General features: G+C 42.9%; 1 protein-coding gene across 1 annotated transcript in view; it reads left to right on the plus strand.

Moving 5' to 3' along the window:
* The first annotated feature begins 25 nt into the window (after positions 1 to 25).
* The window catches only part of flt1 (fms related receptor tyrosine kinase 1), a 42,189-nt gene continuing 25,574 nt past the window's right edge, over positions 26 to 16,640 (plus strand). Inside the window, exons 1-10 of the mRNA XM_026179532.2 lie at positions 26 to 594; positions 3,138 to 3,234; positions 4,027 to 4,232; positions 5,864 to 5,988; positions 8,951 to 9,116; positions 9,224 to 9,360; positions 9,768 to 9,939; positions 10,141 to 10,258; positions 10,579 to 10,748; positions 10,859 to 11,006. Of these exons, the coding sequence (XP_026035317.1) occupies positions 537 to 594; positions 3,138 to 3,234; positions 4,027 to 4,232; positions 5,864 to 5,988; positions 8,951 to 9,116; positions 9,224 to 9,360; positions 9,768 to 9,939; positions 10,141 to 10,258; positions 10,579 to 10,748; positions 10,859 to 11,006 (1,397 nt within the window). The 5' untranslated portion in view covers positions 26 to 536. The remainder of the gene's footprint in view (positions 595 to 3,137; positions 3,235 to 4,026; positions 4,233 to 5,863; positions 5,989 to 8,950; positions 9,117 to 9,223; positions 9,361 to 9,767; positions 9,940 to 10,140; positions 10,259 to 10,578; positions 10,749 to 10,858; positions 11,007 to 16,640) is intronic.

A 16,640-nucleotide genomic window follows, 5' to 3' on the forward strand; every position in this document is an offset into this window, starting at 1 on the left:
TTTCCAGTGAAGCGTAAACGTCCCGATGGAAAATAGCGCATGTAGACTCTTGGCTTAGGAACAAAAAGTGAATGTCCAATCCGAAGTGTGAAAAATCCGAGGAAACAGAGTTTTGATTTTTCTTATATTAGAAAAATATAACATTTAGCAGGTTTTACTACATGGGACAGCTGAAATGGGACCGCTGTTGCGCGCGCTGGGTGTGTCACTGGACGTAACGGAAGCCGTCTATCCGGTGGGTGCACTGTGGGAACAGTATAAAGCCGCACCACAATCCGAAACGATGGGAAAAAGTTGCACTGGAGCTCAAGCGCGGTGTCCTGTTGCGTGATCTCCCGCAGATAAACTCAGGAAACTGTCTCCCATTCGGTGATCCTCAGCTCAGAGCGCAGCAGTCAACCGCGCTGTGCTGCGTTTGTAGTCCGGTGGAGAGAAAAGAAACAGAAGGGGGGGGGGAAAGGAGCCACAGCAGGAATACAACTTCTTTCATGCGTTATTTTATTTGAAAGCGCAAAGCTGCTTCGGAGTCTCCAGACATGATGAATTTTATTCTCTTCTCCCTGCTGTTTGGATTTTATGGTGTTCTAGCAAAAGGTAAGTAACTGGGTCAGTTTTGCAGATGTTATGGGCGCACAGAGTGCGTGCAGCAAGGATAACTGCTAATTTACACAGACCTGCGCTAATTTACAGTCAAGGAAACTTGTTTGTAATAGTTAGTTAATTAGAGCCAAAATCCTTCATGATCGTTATTTCTTGTAAACCTGACAAACCTAACAAAAATAAGTATTTCAACTAATCAAGGTAGAAAACAACAGACTGACAGCCAATCCCCCTTAATTATTGCGCTGCCGCTCCTCATTTATCGGCTTGTTGTGTCGCCGCTGTGGCTGCGTGTCTGAAGCTGTAAACCTCCTTTTGCGCTGAGGATGATAAGAGCCATATCCCACCCGGACACTTGTTTGGATAACCGGGACCCCTGTGGCCCGGCTCCTTGCCCGCATGGCCTCTGCTGAATGGATGCGCGCAGGCGTTGTTTCCTGAAGCTAGTGAGCTTGTCAATAATATAAATGGATGAGGGGTCAAAAACTCCTCTGAGCAGGAACCGATGTGAATTTGTGCTCATTGCTCAAACAGTCGCTAGGCTGCATTTATGGAGTCCAGTGGAAGCAGTTCAAGGAATAAAAAATGATGCGTCTACAGGTGCAAAATAGAATAGAGTAGAATCACCCTTTATTGTCACTGTACATGTTCAGCGAAACTGGCATATCAAATCGTGCGTTACATTAAGAGCTTGATCCGGGACATGGCATTTTTAAAAAGTTTGAATTTAATTGTTTTATTTTGCATACGGTGAATTTTAAAAGATGTCCTACACGTGTAACGACTTATTACATCACTTCTAGTTATCCTCGACTGTTCATGTGCTATTACTATTTAAAATTTTGTTTTTTCATTTTCCAAATGCATCATGGCGTTTGTTTTAAATCTGTCACTGAAACAAAAACTCCACCAATTATTTCCTGCTGGATGACAAGTAAAACATGCACATACATGCATACCTGTACTTAATCCATATGTACATATATAGCAGTGTAATACAGAGAAAGGAAGAAGTATAAAAAAGGTTCTGCATCAATATTTATTCAACTGAATGTGACAAATAACGTGACTCAGTCCAGAATAACTGCAGAAAATACATAATAATAATGATTAATACATAATATAAAATATAATGCATAATCAGCCGTTCTGAAAAACACCTTCTTACACAGAACAAACTAAATTCTTCATTTATTCACACCCCGCTGTCACTGTTACCTTTAATACATTATATTAATCAGAATTATTGGAGAGACTATTCTAGACTGGACCTCTCTATATCTGTTAGTATTTTAAAACTGATAATAAAATCATATGATCACATTTCACTACAGGTAAACAAATTCTTCATGTCGGCTGATTGTCTAGAAATCTTCATGCTCCTGAGATTTATTGCAGTGATGTAAATTTCAGCTCAAAGAGTTTACTATGTCCTCATTAATTTGTCTGAATTTCACCTTAGTATGCATCTGCATGTTTCTGTTCATGGCACTTTAAATATCTCATTGCCCTCAGGTGTTTGTTTTAGATTCCCTGGTACGTCAGTGTAATGAGCCTTTGTGGAAACTAACCACAGTACTTCCTGGTAATGGCAGTGATGTTGTAGTTAGGATTGCGAAATGCTTTCCTTTACCTGATAACACAGAAAGTGTGCTAATTAGACACTTGTTTAAACAGCTTGTTGAAAAGCTGGAGGAGATCCTTGACTTCCCCCTCCATCTTCCATTCTCCTGCCTGTGTGTGTGTATTTGCTGCCTCCTGTGAAACCCAAGGAAGTAGCATAGGAAGTGTTAGCAGTATGAGTAATACTAGATACTGTGCTCAATGGGGGATCCACTGGGAACAATGATGCTGACAATGAAAGGCAATAATGGATTTAAGTGATAAATTCGCTAACTGCCCTAGCAGCAGTTTAACTGCTCACAGATCAGTGGAGGTGGTTCTTTATGAGCTGCTGTGCGAGGAGGAGTCCGAGTGAAGGACGGGCTTCCCTGAATGATGTTTCCTCTGTTGTTTTGAGGAAGGAAGGGTGGACAGTCTTTATCTCTCATTAATAAACCTCAGCGATGAAGTGGAGAAATGCCTTTATTTGATAAACAAGAGGGACACTGCTTACGCATTTCCACAAAACTTCTTAAGTGGGTTTAGCGAGGAGATGTGAGCAGGGTCAGAGATGCTGATGGAGGACGTGCTGTGGAGGTGGGAATCACCCAGACTGGTTGGCATACCTTACAGGAAGTGTGTTATCTTTCAGGATTTCCCTAAAAGTGATTGAAAAGGGTTTTTCACTGTGTACGTCCCAACCACATGGACACTTGTCTCTACACCTGAATTAAGCAGTTAACCAGAGTCAACAAACTCAGTCCAGATGTACCCTTTTCACTTTGACATTTATAAGTTCTCCTTGACCTCTAACCTCTCTGGAGAGATCCATAGGTTAATAGATACTTGCTATGAGACAAACCACACTACAGGTCATTGGGTGTTGAACTGTTTCTATAAATTTACTCATCTTTTCGGCGCTCTGACCTCTGCAGATAAAGATCAGAAGGGGAGGTTCAGCGTCCCTCTCCTGGATGTCAAAACTCGGCAGCAGGTTCTGGATGCTAACCAGATGCTAACGCTCAACTGCAGGTGAGTTTCAGGTAGAGGCGGAAACATTGTGATTTAAAATCTGTAATTCATTTTTTTAGTAAAGATGGTGGTAGAAGTGTAACTTCCTGGAGGAAAAAAGCCTTTTAAAATGTGTTCTATGAATGCAGTGTTTATGTGCTGATAGCCACTGAAATTAAAGTCAAGTTTGGATAACGTTATTAACTAACTGCCCAAAATAAGTATCCAGAAGTGTTTTGGGATGGGTGCCTGCTGCTAAGACTTAGAAGGATTTTGGTAGAGAGATCTGAGCCAGGCATCCGTAGTTTGGATAAAGGGCTGAACCTGGGTTGGGATTGAATGAGACAGTCACCATGACTGATATCTGGTTAAAGAAATCTCTTAATGAAGGCACAGAATTACGAAAACTCTTAAATAAACACTAGAACATTGAATAAAAATAAACCATCAGTTGTTGTGCAAGCACCTTACATCTTTCCCCCTACTTCTTGTTCCTCATTCTTTCCTCTCTAGCTTGAGCATCTCATAAAGCAGCTTAAAAGCACGAGTCAGTTTTTCCATTGAAACAATCTCTTCAACATTTACTAGTGATCCTTTTTCTAAATAAATTACAAGCACCTATTATTACGTGTTATTGCACGCTTACCACGTGCAGCTAAAACAGAATGAGATTGTAATGTATTATAAGTTCATTAGAGTCCAATATATATCTTCATCTTCCACACACATGTTGAAATCATCTTTGGATAAAGGGATACAGTTACAGTGATGTAAGCTGTAGAGGGTTACCAACTCACTGTAACTGTTGACCAGGGGTCGCTGGCAGCTGAGCTGGACGTTCCCAGCAGGCTTGGACAGAGATCAGGTGGACGTGAGTGAATCTCGCTGTGGAAGGACGAGCAAGCATTACTGCAGCCAGGTGAAAGTCAGCAGCATCCAGGCCCAGCACACCGGCCTGTTCCGCTGCAGGTACCAGGACAAACCCCATAAACAGACATCCATCTACGTTTATGTCACAGGTAAGACACCGCTACCCCGGGCACTTTTTTCTGTTTTGCGTTATGTTTTTTTTAATAGCTGTTTTTAGCCCGCTCATTGAGAAGCCCTTCACTCATTCACCCTGCCATGTGTATTGTTTGTAATGTCAGGTTAAACAGGATGCAGTGGGCGCTAAATACAGACCAATGCCAGTGAGCCAATTATATCTAAACACTGTTTGTCCTAACAACACATCCTTCTAGATGACTCTGGCACAGTTTCACTGCCCTCCTCCCCTGCCTCCCCCTTTTCTCATCCCAGGCCTACCTCCTTTTTGTCTATATATAAATTCTTCTTCTTCTTCTTCTTCTTTTTTTTTTTTTTACTTTCGTTTACGTGCTACTTCGAGGCCAGGAATAGCCCAGCTGCTGAAAGGCTCAGGCCCGGGCAGAGTTTCCCAGGGCATCAGCCTTATCTGCTCTGCTCAGCCTTGCTTGAAGCATCCTGTGCTTTGGGAAGGAGGGGAAGGGCTCGAAGGGGGTGTGCTGGGAGGGAATGTCGCTGTGTCTCTACAAGGTGGCGGCAGGGCGGTGTGTGGAAGTGTGTGTGTTTGTGTGTGTGTGTGTGAAGAGCTGAGAAGGATAAGATGAAGGGCAGTAGCTCAGGGGCAGAGGAGGCATGATGTCTGCCCAGCCAGCTCCTCCCTGTCCTGGAAGGTGACGCTGCTCAGTCTGCGCAATTATGAGGCAGAGTTGGGCTGGAAGCCAGGGTCACAGGGCACATTACTGTTTAGCCAACAGGACCCTCGGGAGCCATCAATCGCTCAGGTCACCATGTCCATTAAGCGTCAGACTTGGCCTGCAGCTCTGCTCAGACATTTGCCTCCCTCCCCGACTTCTCTATTAGGAATCAAAGCAGAAGAAGGAAGCCTCCAGGCTACTAGTCCTTGGGGTACTTTTGTTTGAATGTTCAGAGATTTGCTTTCCTTGAATAACACCCTATGGTCACAAACAATACAGCGAGCAACACCCACACCTTTGAATGGCACAGCGCTTTTACAGTAGTCGAGCCGAGAGGAGAAACACATGGAGAGCCGTTTGATTGCCTCCAAACAATCTGAGTGTTTATCGCTGACTACAGACAGTCATTTGCTGAATGGGTATTCAGTGAATGTTTAGGAGTGTGTGTCTGTTTGCTTTTGTTTGTTGTTGTTGAGACTGATATTGGTAGTGTGTTTGTGTGTGTGGGTGTGTCTTGTGCAAAGAGGCAGTTTCTATATATGTGCATGACTTTAAAAGTTGGCCCAAAATGATGAAAGGGATCTAAAAATGTGGAAACAGCAAGAGGAGTGATGCAAGAGCTTGTTTGGAAATTTATTTACGGGCCTGTCTTTCACTTTATACATGCATCATTAATGGGACCAGGATGCAATATGAAATGAATGCTAGCCAGTCGAGAACAAAACCAGGAACAAAAGGTCCAGATTTTCTGCTAGATTTAACAGACAGGTAGCCACAAAGGAGCCACTCTGCTAATGCATAATTTTAACCTTGACTCCCCCAATATTTTTTTTTAACATATCATATGTAAGAAAGACTCTTTATTCATGCATTTATTTTACACACTTAATATTGTACAATATGTGTCCCTGACCGCAGTGTTTGGGTTTCAGACAGCCAGCAGCTATTCGTGGAGGATGCAAATATGAGCCCAGACGTGTTGTACCTGAAGGAAAAGGAGCCACTGGTCATCCCCTGCCGGGTCACCAGCCCCAACGTCACCACAGAACTAGTAAAGGTTTGTGCAGGAGATGTGCTTTTTATCTACCAAGTGACTGAACACCTTTTAAATTTAATGCACTGTGCATGGGTGCAGAGACCTGCTCTGCATCACGATCCATGTTCTGATTGTGTTTGGGCACTCGTGTCACACTTTGTACTTCTTCGCTCAATCGCTCACGTTCCGTTCTCTGCACATCATCGTTGCTTTGCCCAGTTTTTTCAATCAGGCCTCACATATGCACGCGATACAGTGTTCAGTCATGTCTCCCTGTCCAGATCATTCGCCACATTGTTCTTATCTTGGCAGCCATTGCACTGTGGCGTGTGTGTCCGTTTGTTTGTGTCCGTCTGCGGATATGTGTGAAAGTGTGTGCGGATATGTTTGTGAGTGTTGGCGCTCGAGTGCTGAGTGAGGGGGAGAGCAGAGAGAGTAAAAGTGCAAACTATTTGCGGGTTAATCAAACGTGATTCCCTGCTCATGTCTTTAACATCTCTACCTGTTTTTGAGGGTTTTTACTGGGAACCACTGTTGGCACTGTTTTTACCTCTGGAGACAGGACATGGGGTCTGGAGTGCCCCACTGGCCACTGGCCAGCACCATTTCCCACATCTCACCCTCTACATCTTGTAGTAGGAACACTGGCTGCCAACTTCCTCCAACTGATGCTTTAAACAGCTGGACAGCCTGGTGGAGGAAGCAGAGGTGGCTACTGTTGGCCCCAATAGATCAAAGTAGAGTCTATTCTCTTTAATCAGGAGCATTCGTCATTAAAATGACGGTTTGCGCGTCACTATTGGAAAATGATATCTACAGTCAACAAGTTATAAAACATACAGTACTGGCTCAGGTCGAGACAGTGAAAGAAGGCTAAGTAAGTGTTGGTTATTCTGCTTTTGGATGCACAAAACAGAAAGAATACATTGAAGATTAAAGGCAACCTCAGCAGTTTAGTACTGCACTTACAGTAAAGACACAGATTAGAAAGTGTGTAAAATTAGTCCAGCAGCAGCAGCAGCAGCATGGATTTATCTTTTTTTAAAAGTCAACTACACCTTTCATCATGAAAATGTCATGTTCATCCATCCACTCTTTGTTAAGCCCTTTAATTTCCCTCCATCTGCATTTGTGGAGGTCAGTGGCTGAAGCAGACTTTAATGCCAAAGTAAGAAATATTTCTTTAGATATTCTCTGTTTGGACCAGCACACCCAAAGCACTGACACATTAACAAAAGAGAAATATGAAGGAATTTTAGATTCTTGTGATTTAGAACACAGGAAGTCCAAAAAACTTGGACAAACTAAGCCGTGCATGTCACATCCACATTTGTCCTGCCTCCATCTCGGTGCTTGGATCAGCTAAGGTAATTATTCTAAAAATAGCTGTCCTCTTCTTCCTTGATATCCCTCCTCTTCCCCTCCAGTTTCTGGTCATAACCTGGAACCCACTCGCTGTCACTGGAGTGTTTTTTTCCTGGAAGGACTTTGCACTTTGCCTGCTTGTCTAATATGACCCTTCTCGAGAAGAACAATGCGCAGGAGGTTCTGCTCTCTCGCTCTAGCCGTGAAAGTGACCGGGAGGTGCGGGATCACGGGGTCGACAAGTCAAAAGTCTATATCCTGTAGTAACAGGATGCAAGGAGATGGACTGGAGTCACGTTTTTCATATCCTGCCTGACTCTTTTGCTCCTCCCCTTTTCCCTCCCCTTTTTTCTTCATTTTTACCGATTCTCAGCATAGACACTGGAGTAAGAATGGCACACAGGGTGCTAGAGCTCACGGGCTGGGTGTCAATGAGTTCAGAAGAGGAAGAAGTGAGGAAGTATCTATTTTAAAGGCCTGGGACAGGAGAAGGAAGAGCTCAGTGCTGTCTCGGGGGGGTCACATCACTCTGGGAGGGGGATATCAACCAGTTCACATCAGGGGTGCACGAGAGGGGGAAACTGTTTGTGTGTGATGCTGGTGGAGGAGGGCTCTACCTGTTCCCTCGGGAGAGGGTGGGAGGCTTCCACCATGTCACAGAAACTCTAGTAAACATTTCCTTGTAGCAACTTCCAAGAAAACAACAAGGTTGTTCAGTTATACAAGGTAGACAAGAATTATAAAACAAACCCTGTGGGATTATAGGCAGCCTCATTCTTCTGGAGGTCTTTATCTGAAAGAAACTGCACAGCATCCCAGAGGACTTATCTCCCCCAAGCCCGAGGATGATCTGTCCATTGAAGTGAAAACAAAAGCTCAAATGACATCAAGTGCATGAATTTCTTGTTGTTCAGCAAACTTTTGGTTGTTGCTGCGTGATTGCCTGGCAGCATGACCACAGCATGAAGAAACTGGAGCTACCAAAAACCTGCTGGGGCTCAAGTTGAACATGCAAACTCCTCACAGCATGGATCCACCTGCTGTGAATCAACGGCGCTAACCGCAGAACCAACATGATCCCGGCACCTCTACTTTTGTTTTTAAAAACATTGCTTTGAGAAAAACGTCCAAAATGAGGCTTGACTTGGACTTTTAGGAGTTTTAAAATAAAGGTTGATTTCCAACACCTGTTCAGGAGCTTTTTATCATGTCCCATTATCAGTTGTATGAATACATTATTTGATGTCTATCTTCAGATAGATTTAACACAAAACTTTTCACATCTAATACATTAATCTGAATTCCTACTTGTTTTCTGGAGCAGGCAGATGCCTCTGACTCAAAGCAAAAAAAAAAAAAAAAAGCCAAGTCACTGTTGCAAATGACAAATAGTCACAAATTACAGTTATTTTACTCGAGGTACAAGCAGGTTCTTTCCACATTTGTAATTTATCATGTGTTCACATTTCAAAGTTAATCACCATGACTTGTATCTTGTATCTTGAGCCATGACAATTGTTTGTTCAGTGTGGTTAAACTGTGTCATCGCTTCTGTGCTGTAGACTGTGGTGCAGTCAGACATGTGATGGGTGTTGTTTTCTCCTTGCCTCTTTCACAGTACCGCAGCCACAGCTTGAGTCCAGACCAGAGGAACATTATCTGGAACAGCAGGCGAGGCTTCACAATCAGATCTCCCACCTTCTTTTACATCGGCCTCTTCTTCTGCCAGACCACTGGTGACATAGTCCGACACCAGTCACGCAGATATTTTGTACACAGAATAGGTCAGCAAGCTCTTTCTGCACAACTATATAAATCACGCGTAAACATGTATGTGTGCATCAATGGTTTTTGTGCAAAATCCCTGATATTCTACTTATTTTTGTCTCAGTGAATAAAATCAAAGATGTGCGTCTGAACAGCAGTGAACATACGCAGGCCTTAAAGGGACAGCGACTGGTCTTGAACTGCTCTGCCACTGCAGAGTTGAACACCAGAGTCAACTTCACATGGGACTACCCTGGAAAGGTCAGAGCTACTTTACAGTCTCTGGAGATGAAAGAAGCACATGTTTAGACGAAAAATTACCTTTGATAGGGAAGAACCAACTTCCTGCCTCACTTCGCAAAATATATATTCTATCAGCCAAGCATGCTACATCTTATACTCAAGTAAACGTCTTAGAGATTCTATTCATATTTATTTTGAAGTGTAAAATAAGTGGAAGGTATGTAGGTAACACAAAAGCACTGCCTGTGCAAATGAAATCCCCTTTAGGGTTGGTAAATGTCTTTCATTTTATACTCTATTAGTTAGGGCTGTAATTAATGGCGTTATTACTGATTTATAACAAGTGCATAACTCTTTCCCTTGCACAATCAAAAGATTACCCTTCAGTGTTAATCTCATGGCTCTTCTGTCATGTTATCCTGCAGAGTATCAGTGCCGGCTCAACTTTCAAAAGGCTTGTGAAGCATCAAACAGAAATGTTGTTCTACAGTATTCTGACCATCCCGAAGCTCCAGCGTTCAGACCGAGGCCGCTACACGTGCCGCGTCAAGAGTGGTGATCAAAGCCAGCACAAACACGTCAATGTTACTGTCTATGGTGAGTTTCCTCCGCTGACCCATCCCGACATTCAGGAAATTCACCAGTCATCTGCCCGGATTACTCATTCCAGTCATGCTTGCTTAATTTTTTTAAGTTTCTGTGACCAGCGCATTCTTTATCACAGGCTCCAGAACGTCACAGCGGTTTCCAAAATTTGACATCAGCTTTTTTAATGCACATTTTTCCCCTCATTTTCAGACCGACCATTTATCAACCTGAAACCCAGAAACGGACTGGTGATGATGGTGCAAGCAGGAGAGAAATCTTATAAAATCTCTCCCAAACTGCGAGCGTTCCCGGCCCCAAAAGTCATTTGGTAAGTGATCAGAAATACTCCTGTATCCTCACAAAATTTGTGACTTGAGAGCTTCTTCTTTAGTGTTCATACCTCTCCAGTGTTTTTTTTTTTTATTTATGCTTTACCTCCTTTAACCTGGAAGCTTATCTCAGCTAACTTCTTAATTTCTTGGAAAGAGGGAATGACTTCCCAATAAAATATGACTCATCAGCACTTTAAGTATTCCAACTTATTTCCTTCCCTGCAACTTTGTTTCATCCTTCACACACTACCTGAAGCTTTTCGGAAACATCCCTCCTCTCCACTTTACTCAGAGGTCTATTTTTTTTTCCTGGCAGGCTGAAGGATGGCACGGTTGCAGCAGAGCAATGCTCCAGATACCACATGAGTGGAAATTCCCTGGTTATCCGGGATGTTGCAGAAGAGGATGCTGGGAAGTACACGGTCCTCGTACGAAACCAGGAACACAGACTCTACCAGAATCTCACACTCACACTTGTGGTTAACGGTGAGAAACAACAACAACAAAAATACTTCTTCAGCTCTAAATGTCCTGTCCTCAGGACATTAAACCTCACTTTTTTATCATGTTTATCTCGGCATCATCTCGTCTTGTAGTGAGTCCAAAAATAGGGGAGAAAGCGGTGTTGCTGCAGGACCCGGGCTCCGTACCACGGGGGAGCAGACAAGCCCTGCGTTGCACATCCCACGGAGTCCCTCCTCCACACATCCAGTGGCTTTGGCATCCCTGTCCGTCTAAAGGCCTGTAAGTACCCAGAACATCACAACCTTACCAGCACTAAGCACTAAAGCACTAAACTAATTTATAAAATCCATTAAAATGTATAATTTTCTATACTTTATAAATTCTTAAATAAAGATAGCTGGTTTCCTAGTATGCACATAATTGACCAGAAGAACAATATAAGCCAAATATAAAAACCATACAGCTATACAGAGCTTCAAGTGCTTTTATTATATTAAAATCTGGCACCTCAGAAATTTACTTCACATACTGTGCATAATTAATCTGCAAAAATGTAAAAAAAAAAAGGCATATATATATTTTTTTTTACCTTTTTGGCTGCAAGGTTAAAAATATTAATAATATTATAACACTTCATGTGCACATAGAATAAATAATGATGTTTCTTCTATGTTACTCATTGGAGTGTGTGTGTGTGTGTGTGTGTATGTGTGATTTTTTATTTTTTTTGTTGTAAAACGAGACATGTTTTGTCTATTTCTGCGTGTGTTCAGACAGCGTTTCCTTCTTGTAACCAGAACAGATGCCTTTGGGGGCCTTTCATGTGCAGGAATGTGTGAAAATGTGTGTGTGTCTGTGTGTGTGTTTGTGTGTGTGTATTTCATCGGCCCAGTGTTTGCATGTTTGTTTGATTGTGCAGCTCTTTCTCATATTTTTGTTCTCTTACTGTCCATGTGTCCTTTCCATATGTTTGTTTAAGTTCATACAAATCTGCATCCTATGTGTGTGTGTGTGTGTGTGTGTGTGTGTGTGTGTGTGTGTGCCTGGTACATTCACAAACACAGTACACGTTGTATCTCAGACTTGAAAGGACAGAGAAAAAAAACACACTTCAATAGCAGCCAGTTCCGTGCTCTCAGTCACGATTTGTTGGTTTCCAAATCAAACGCTATGATTTAATGAATTTCCTGTCCAGGAGGCAGGGTGAGAGGCCTGTTTATTATTGTGATTGCACACTGCATCCTGTGATGCTTTTTCTTATATCTGACACACACTCAATATACAAAGTTCTCATGAGAAATGGCCCAGCCCGATGAAGCGAAGGGACAGTCAGCCTTAAACACACGCCAGTATCCAAGCAGGCATTTTGGCAGAAACATTGATTGAGCTGCTCTCGGAGGTCAGACACGTATTGTGTTCCTTACAAACAAGTCAGAAAGGTTAAGTATTACCTGAGAGCACCACAGCAGCTGCCCACGCTCTTTTGCCCCCTGAGACACACTGACATCATAACTGTACTTGACCCTTAACCCTGGCACTCTCACAAGGCGCCACGCCAATCAATCTCATCCAAATGCCAAAAGTTATCTACATAATGTACATTAGGATTGTCTCAGGCCGCCTGGCAGCGCCAAAGTATGCAATCTTCAGTGTCAGAGTAAATCCAGGTCAAGTGATGTAAGCTCTTTTGTTCATGCCGTTTATTGTATGTGTGACAGCACCTTTGTCTTGTTTCACAGTAAGATGTCAGATGCAATCTGCACATGTGAGAAATTTGGCAAAGCCCAGTTTTTAATCATCACTTAGATGAATAATTCGACTTTAAGCCATTTTTATTCCATTAATATAATGTGATTTGTAGCAGTATTGTAATTACATAAAGAAAGAGGCATAAAATAAACAAAAAGGCTGTATTTCCCAACAAAGTAGAACAGCAGAAGTTATAGTATACCTAAAAAATGAGTCAAGCATGTTTGCACAGTAATTACACTGCAGATTACATTTGGCTTCTTAACTGGCTGCCTCACGGTCCTTTGTAAAGCTCTGTTCTGGTTCAGCTTCAGTTTCTGTGCTGATTGTATTTCTTTGGACTGGTACTTTTGATTGGATCCTCACTGGGCCCCTTGTTCTTTGCAGCCCGGCTGCACCACCACAAGCCTGACGCCGTGCTGGAGGAGGCCCAGGGACAGTGGACCAGGCTGGGCCAGGCTGACGGGGGGCCTCTCGCCTGGGTCCTGGGTCCACTGCTGGGTCTGGCCCTGGGAACTGCAGCGCTCTTATCTGGCCCGAGCAGGAGGTGCATTGGGCTTCCTGTGCAAAAATCAGAGCGCTTTTCCTCTCGTTGTTTGGCTTCCTCTCCGACTCGAGGCGCTTCCCAGCGGCGTGATTGTCCCTTCGTCTTCAAACGTGGCACGGCCCGCTTCCTCAAGAGCTTGATCTATTCTTGAGAGCACCCCCACACCCCTTCCCCAACTCGTCTGCCCCCTACACATACCTCTAAACCCCCTTCCATCACCAGCCCTGACCTGCACCACAACCCAGCATCCTTCACATTTACAAAAGAAAAACTCCCCATCACCTCCCACTCTGGAGCCCTCCCCCTACATCACCGCCACCTCCACACACTCATCGGTGCCTCTCGACAGCAGCCAAAACCCTCAGTGACATCATCAGTGATCCATAGTGACAATCGCAAGCTCGGTATACTGGAAAATGAGTAAAGTGACTTGGAACACTGCTGAGCAGTGACGACCAGGAGATACAAAAAACCAGGAGTTATATACACCACAACACTAAGGATATAAGGACACCTGCTTCACTGATTATTTATTTCCTTCCTTTTTCCAGTTTAAGTCTCCCCGCTACACCAGGCTGTCCTGTAGTTCGATGCTTTTTATATTTCACAGACATTTGAGCCAGAAAAAGTGCAATTCCACCCATCCACCAGCCACATTTCTGGAGCTGCTTTGCTTGTTTTTTGTGTCCTAGAGTGGTACTAAAATGGGTGCATGAACCGTGCCTGCCTGTCCCAAGCCCCGATCTGATTTTGACAACCAAAAGAGAAAACGAGAAAAAGCTGTGAGTTTCTGTTGCGATTTTTTTAACCACCAGTAGAAGATCAGTGTGCTTACCTTGGACGGGCGAAAAAGGAGAGAGGACATGCTTTGTGCTGTTCACTATGGGATTCCTTCAGTTCTCTATTAACAGACTAAGTGTCTGCAGATACCTACCATGTAGGAAGTCTGAGAAGGCCAGAGACGATCCTGTGTCGCTCCTGTGTCGTTCACTATCATCCCATATCAAAATGTCTCATTTATGTGTCATATGGTGTCAGTATAACAGCCCTGTTGTCTTTGTATCAGAAGTTAATTAAAATCTAAGTGTATGCGTGATACTACAAGCCATTTTATGAGAATGAGTAGCATAAGTGTTTGAATAAAGTCCATTTGTGCATGTGAGCGTAAAGAGGGTGACAGCGTGTGTGCTTGCGCACAATTGTGTGTGTGTGTGTGTGTGTATCCTATTCTACGGGTGTCTGCTAATGTGATTAATTGCTTGTATACAGATGTTCTATGAGTAATATATGAATCTAATATTTAATAATTTTATACAACTAACTTACATATGACAATATTTGACTCTGTATGACTCTCTTAAGCTGTGTTATATCAGTTGTTTGTGTTTTTTTGCATTAAACCTTGCTTATATTTGTGTATTCGTTTACATGCGCCACGGTTATTTTGGGGGGTTGGGGGCTCATACAGGAACACACAGTTGCAGCAGTAAAAGTGTATTTTAAGCAACATAACAGGAAAGGAAGAAAAGGCAGCAGATGACCCCTCTGATACACAACTCGAAGCAGTCCGTTCATATACCCAAGCAGCCGCTGCTCACCCTGTTTGCAAGCACACACTGTGTGAATGTGGTGTGTCTGCGTGCATATATAGAAATTTATACGTGTTCATTTTCTGTGTCTAACCATGTTCATGTTCACGCATCCATCTAACTAATTCTATGTGTGTGTGTGTTTGTGTATGTGTGTGTGTGAGGGCGACTTTGAGTCAGAAAGTGTTTCCTGAGAGGCGTGGGAGTATTAGCTGGGTGGTATGGTACTGTAGGTGTGGGTGTCTGTGTGCATTCGCATAGCATGTGTGTGTCAGGCCCTTGGTGTCATGCACAGGGTGGGTCGCTTGTGTAACTCGCACACTATCTCGATGCCAAGAGGAAGAGCAATCAGTGAGCAGAGAGGAACCGAAGACAGGGAGGAGCTCAGGGCAGACAGAAAAAGATGACGACAAGGATACAGACAGAGACAGAGAGGTGAGAGGAGGGGGGCAGTGGCACATCCATAAACAGGCAGAGCATCAGTGAACAAAGTGGAAGTGATCGTTTACAAGCTGGAGGAGAGTTAATGTCTTAAAAAAAAGGAGGGGGCATCCTTTTATAAGGTAGCTGTTTTATAAAAATAAAAAAGAAATCACCCCTGCACACAAAGTCCAGGTTTGTTTATTTCTGCTGCAAAACTGGCCATTTAGACATGGGAGTCTACAGGGATTCACTCACCTGTGGAGCCAGCCTCCAGTGGGTATGTGAGGAAACTTCAGTTTTCAGCCCAGTGGCTTGGTCTGCAGGTGCGCACCAGATTTTTCACATTAAAAATGTAATTCTGTAATAACAGCTAGTTTTAAAAAGCTTTTATAGTTGAATTTAGAAACTAAACGCACCCTTATTATATTTTTCTACGTATTTAAGTAACGCTTCTTCACTATTTAGGCTGTTTGTGTGCAGCCAGATGATCACCTGCAGTGTACTGAAAGTGAGGCACAAACAGGAGAGCTTGAATCTGTGGAGGTGAAGTCTGTACTTGTTGTGCTGAGGTATGTGAGCTACAAATACCTCAGCTTAAGACATTAACATTTGTAAGTTACTGAGAATTTATTCATTGCTCAGGATTTTAATTAACATTTAAACTGGCTTCACATTAGTGGTTGACATGAATAATTAACAGTTCAGTAAGTGTTAGCTTAATCACTTGAAGTCAGTTTTTTTTGAACAGGAACATACACATACACGTAAACAGAGAACATAGTAAAGATCATAAGTGAAAAACATTAGTCAGAAAATTTGAATAAAAACACAAATAAATTTTTACCAATGATAAAAAACTGTGACTGTAACAGAAAAAAATTATAGTGAGCTCAACCAAACCGAGAGACACCTCAGATTTGACTAAAATACCTAAAAATCTAAAAACAGTGAGGTATTTAGAGGTGATTTAACATTGTCAGCTGAACAGCTTCTTCTGTGGGAAGGTACGCTGTTTCAGAGCCCGAGGGCAATAACCTCAAAGGTCGCCTTTAGCTTTTACGTGAGGGCAGTGAGGGAAGTCATTGGAATGATGACCTCAGTGACCTGGAGGCAAAATACTGAGTTAAAAGATCAGTATCGTGGAGCTAATCCATTGTTTAAAATCTATTCAAAACTTCACAGGCAGTCAGTGCGGCCGAGTTAAAACAGGAGTGATCTGCTGCAATTTGAGCCTTCTGCAAGCGAGAGAAAGTGGAACTGGGCAGTAGCTGTCCAGCTGAGAGGCGATAGAGGATAACACACGCAGGACTTTTCCGGATCAGTGACAAATTAAATGTGAGAACAAATAAACTGAATCCACCGGAGATCTAATCCATGTCACACTTTGGTTTTCTGTCTCTCTGCAAACAGACTCATTTCCCCTTTAACCTCCTGGCGTCCACATATGTGGACATCACATTTTGGGTTATTTAGACCAAAATACTCAATTTTGCTCTGCAAGGGCCTGATATCCACTTACAAGGACATTATACTGCTACTGTTCTATCGAAATTTTAAATGAATATCCTCATATGTGGCTCTCATTTTTCTTAGAAACATAGATTA

This window comes from Astatotilapia calliptera, chromosome 9 (assembly GCF_964374335.1).
Source record: "Astatotilapia calliptera chromosome 9, fAstCal68.1, whole genome shotgun sequence".
Classification (NCBI taxonomy): domain Eukaryota; kingdom Metazoa; phylum Chordata; class Actinopteri; order Cichliformes; family Cichlidae; genus Astatotilapia; species Astatotilapia calliptera.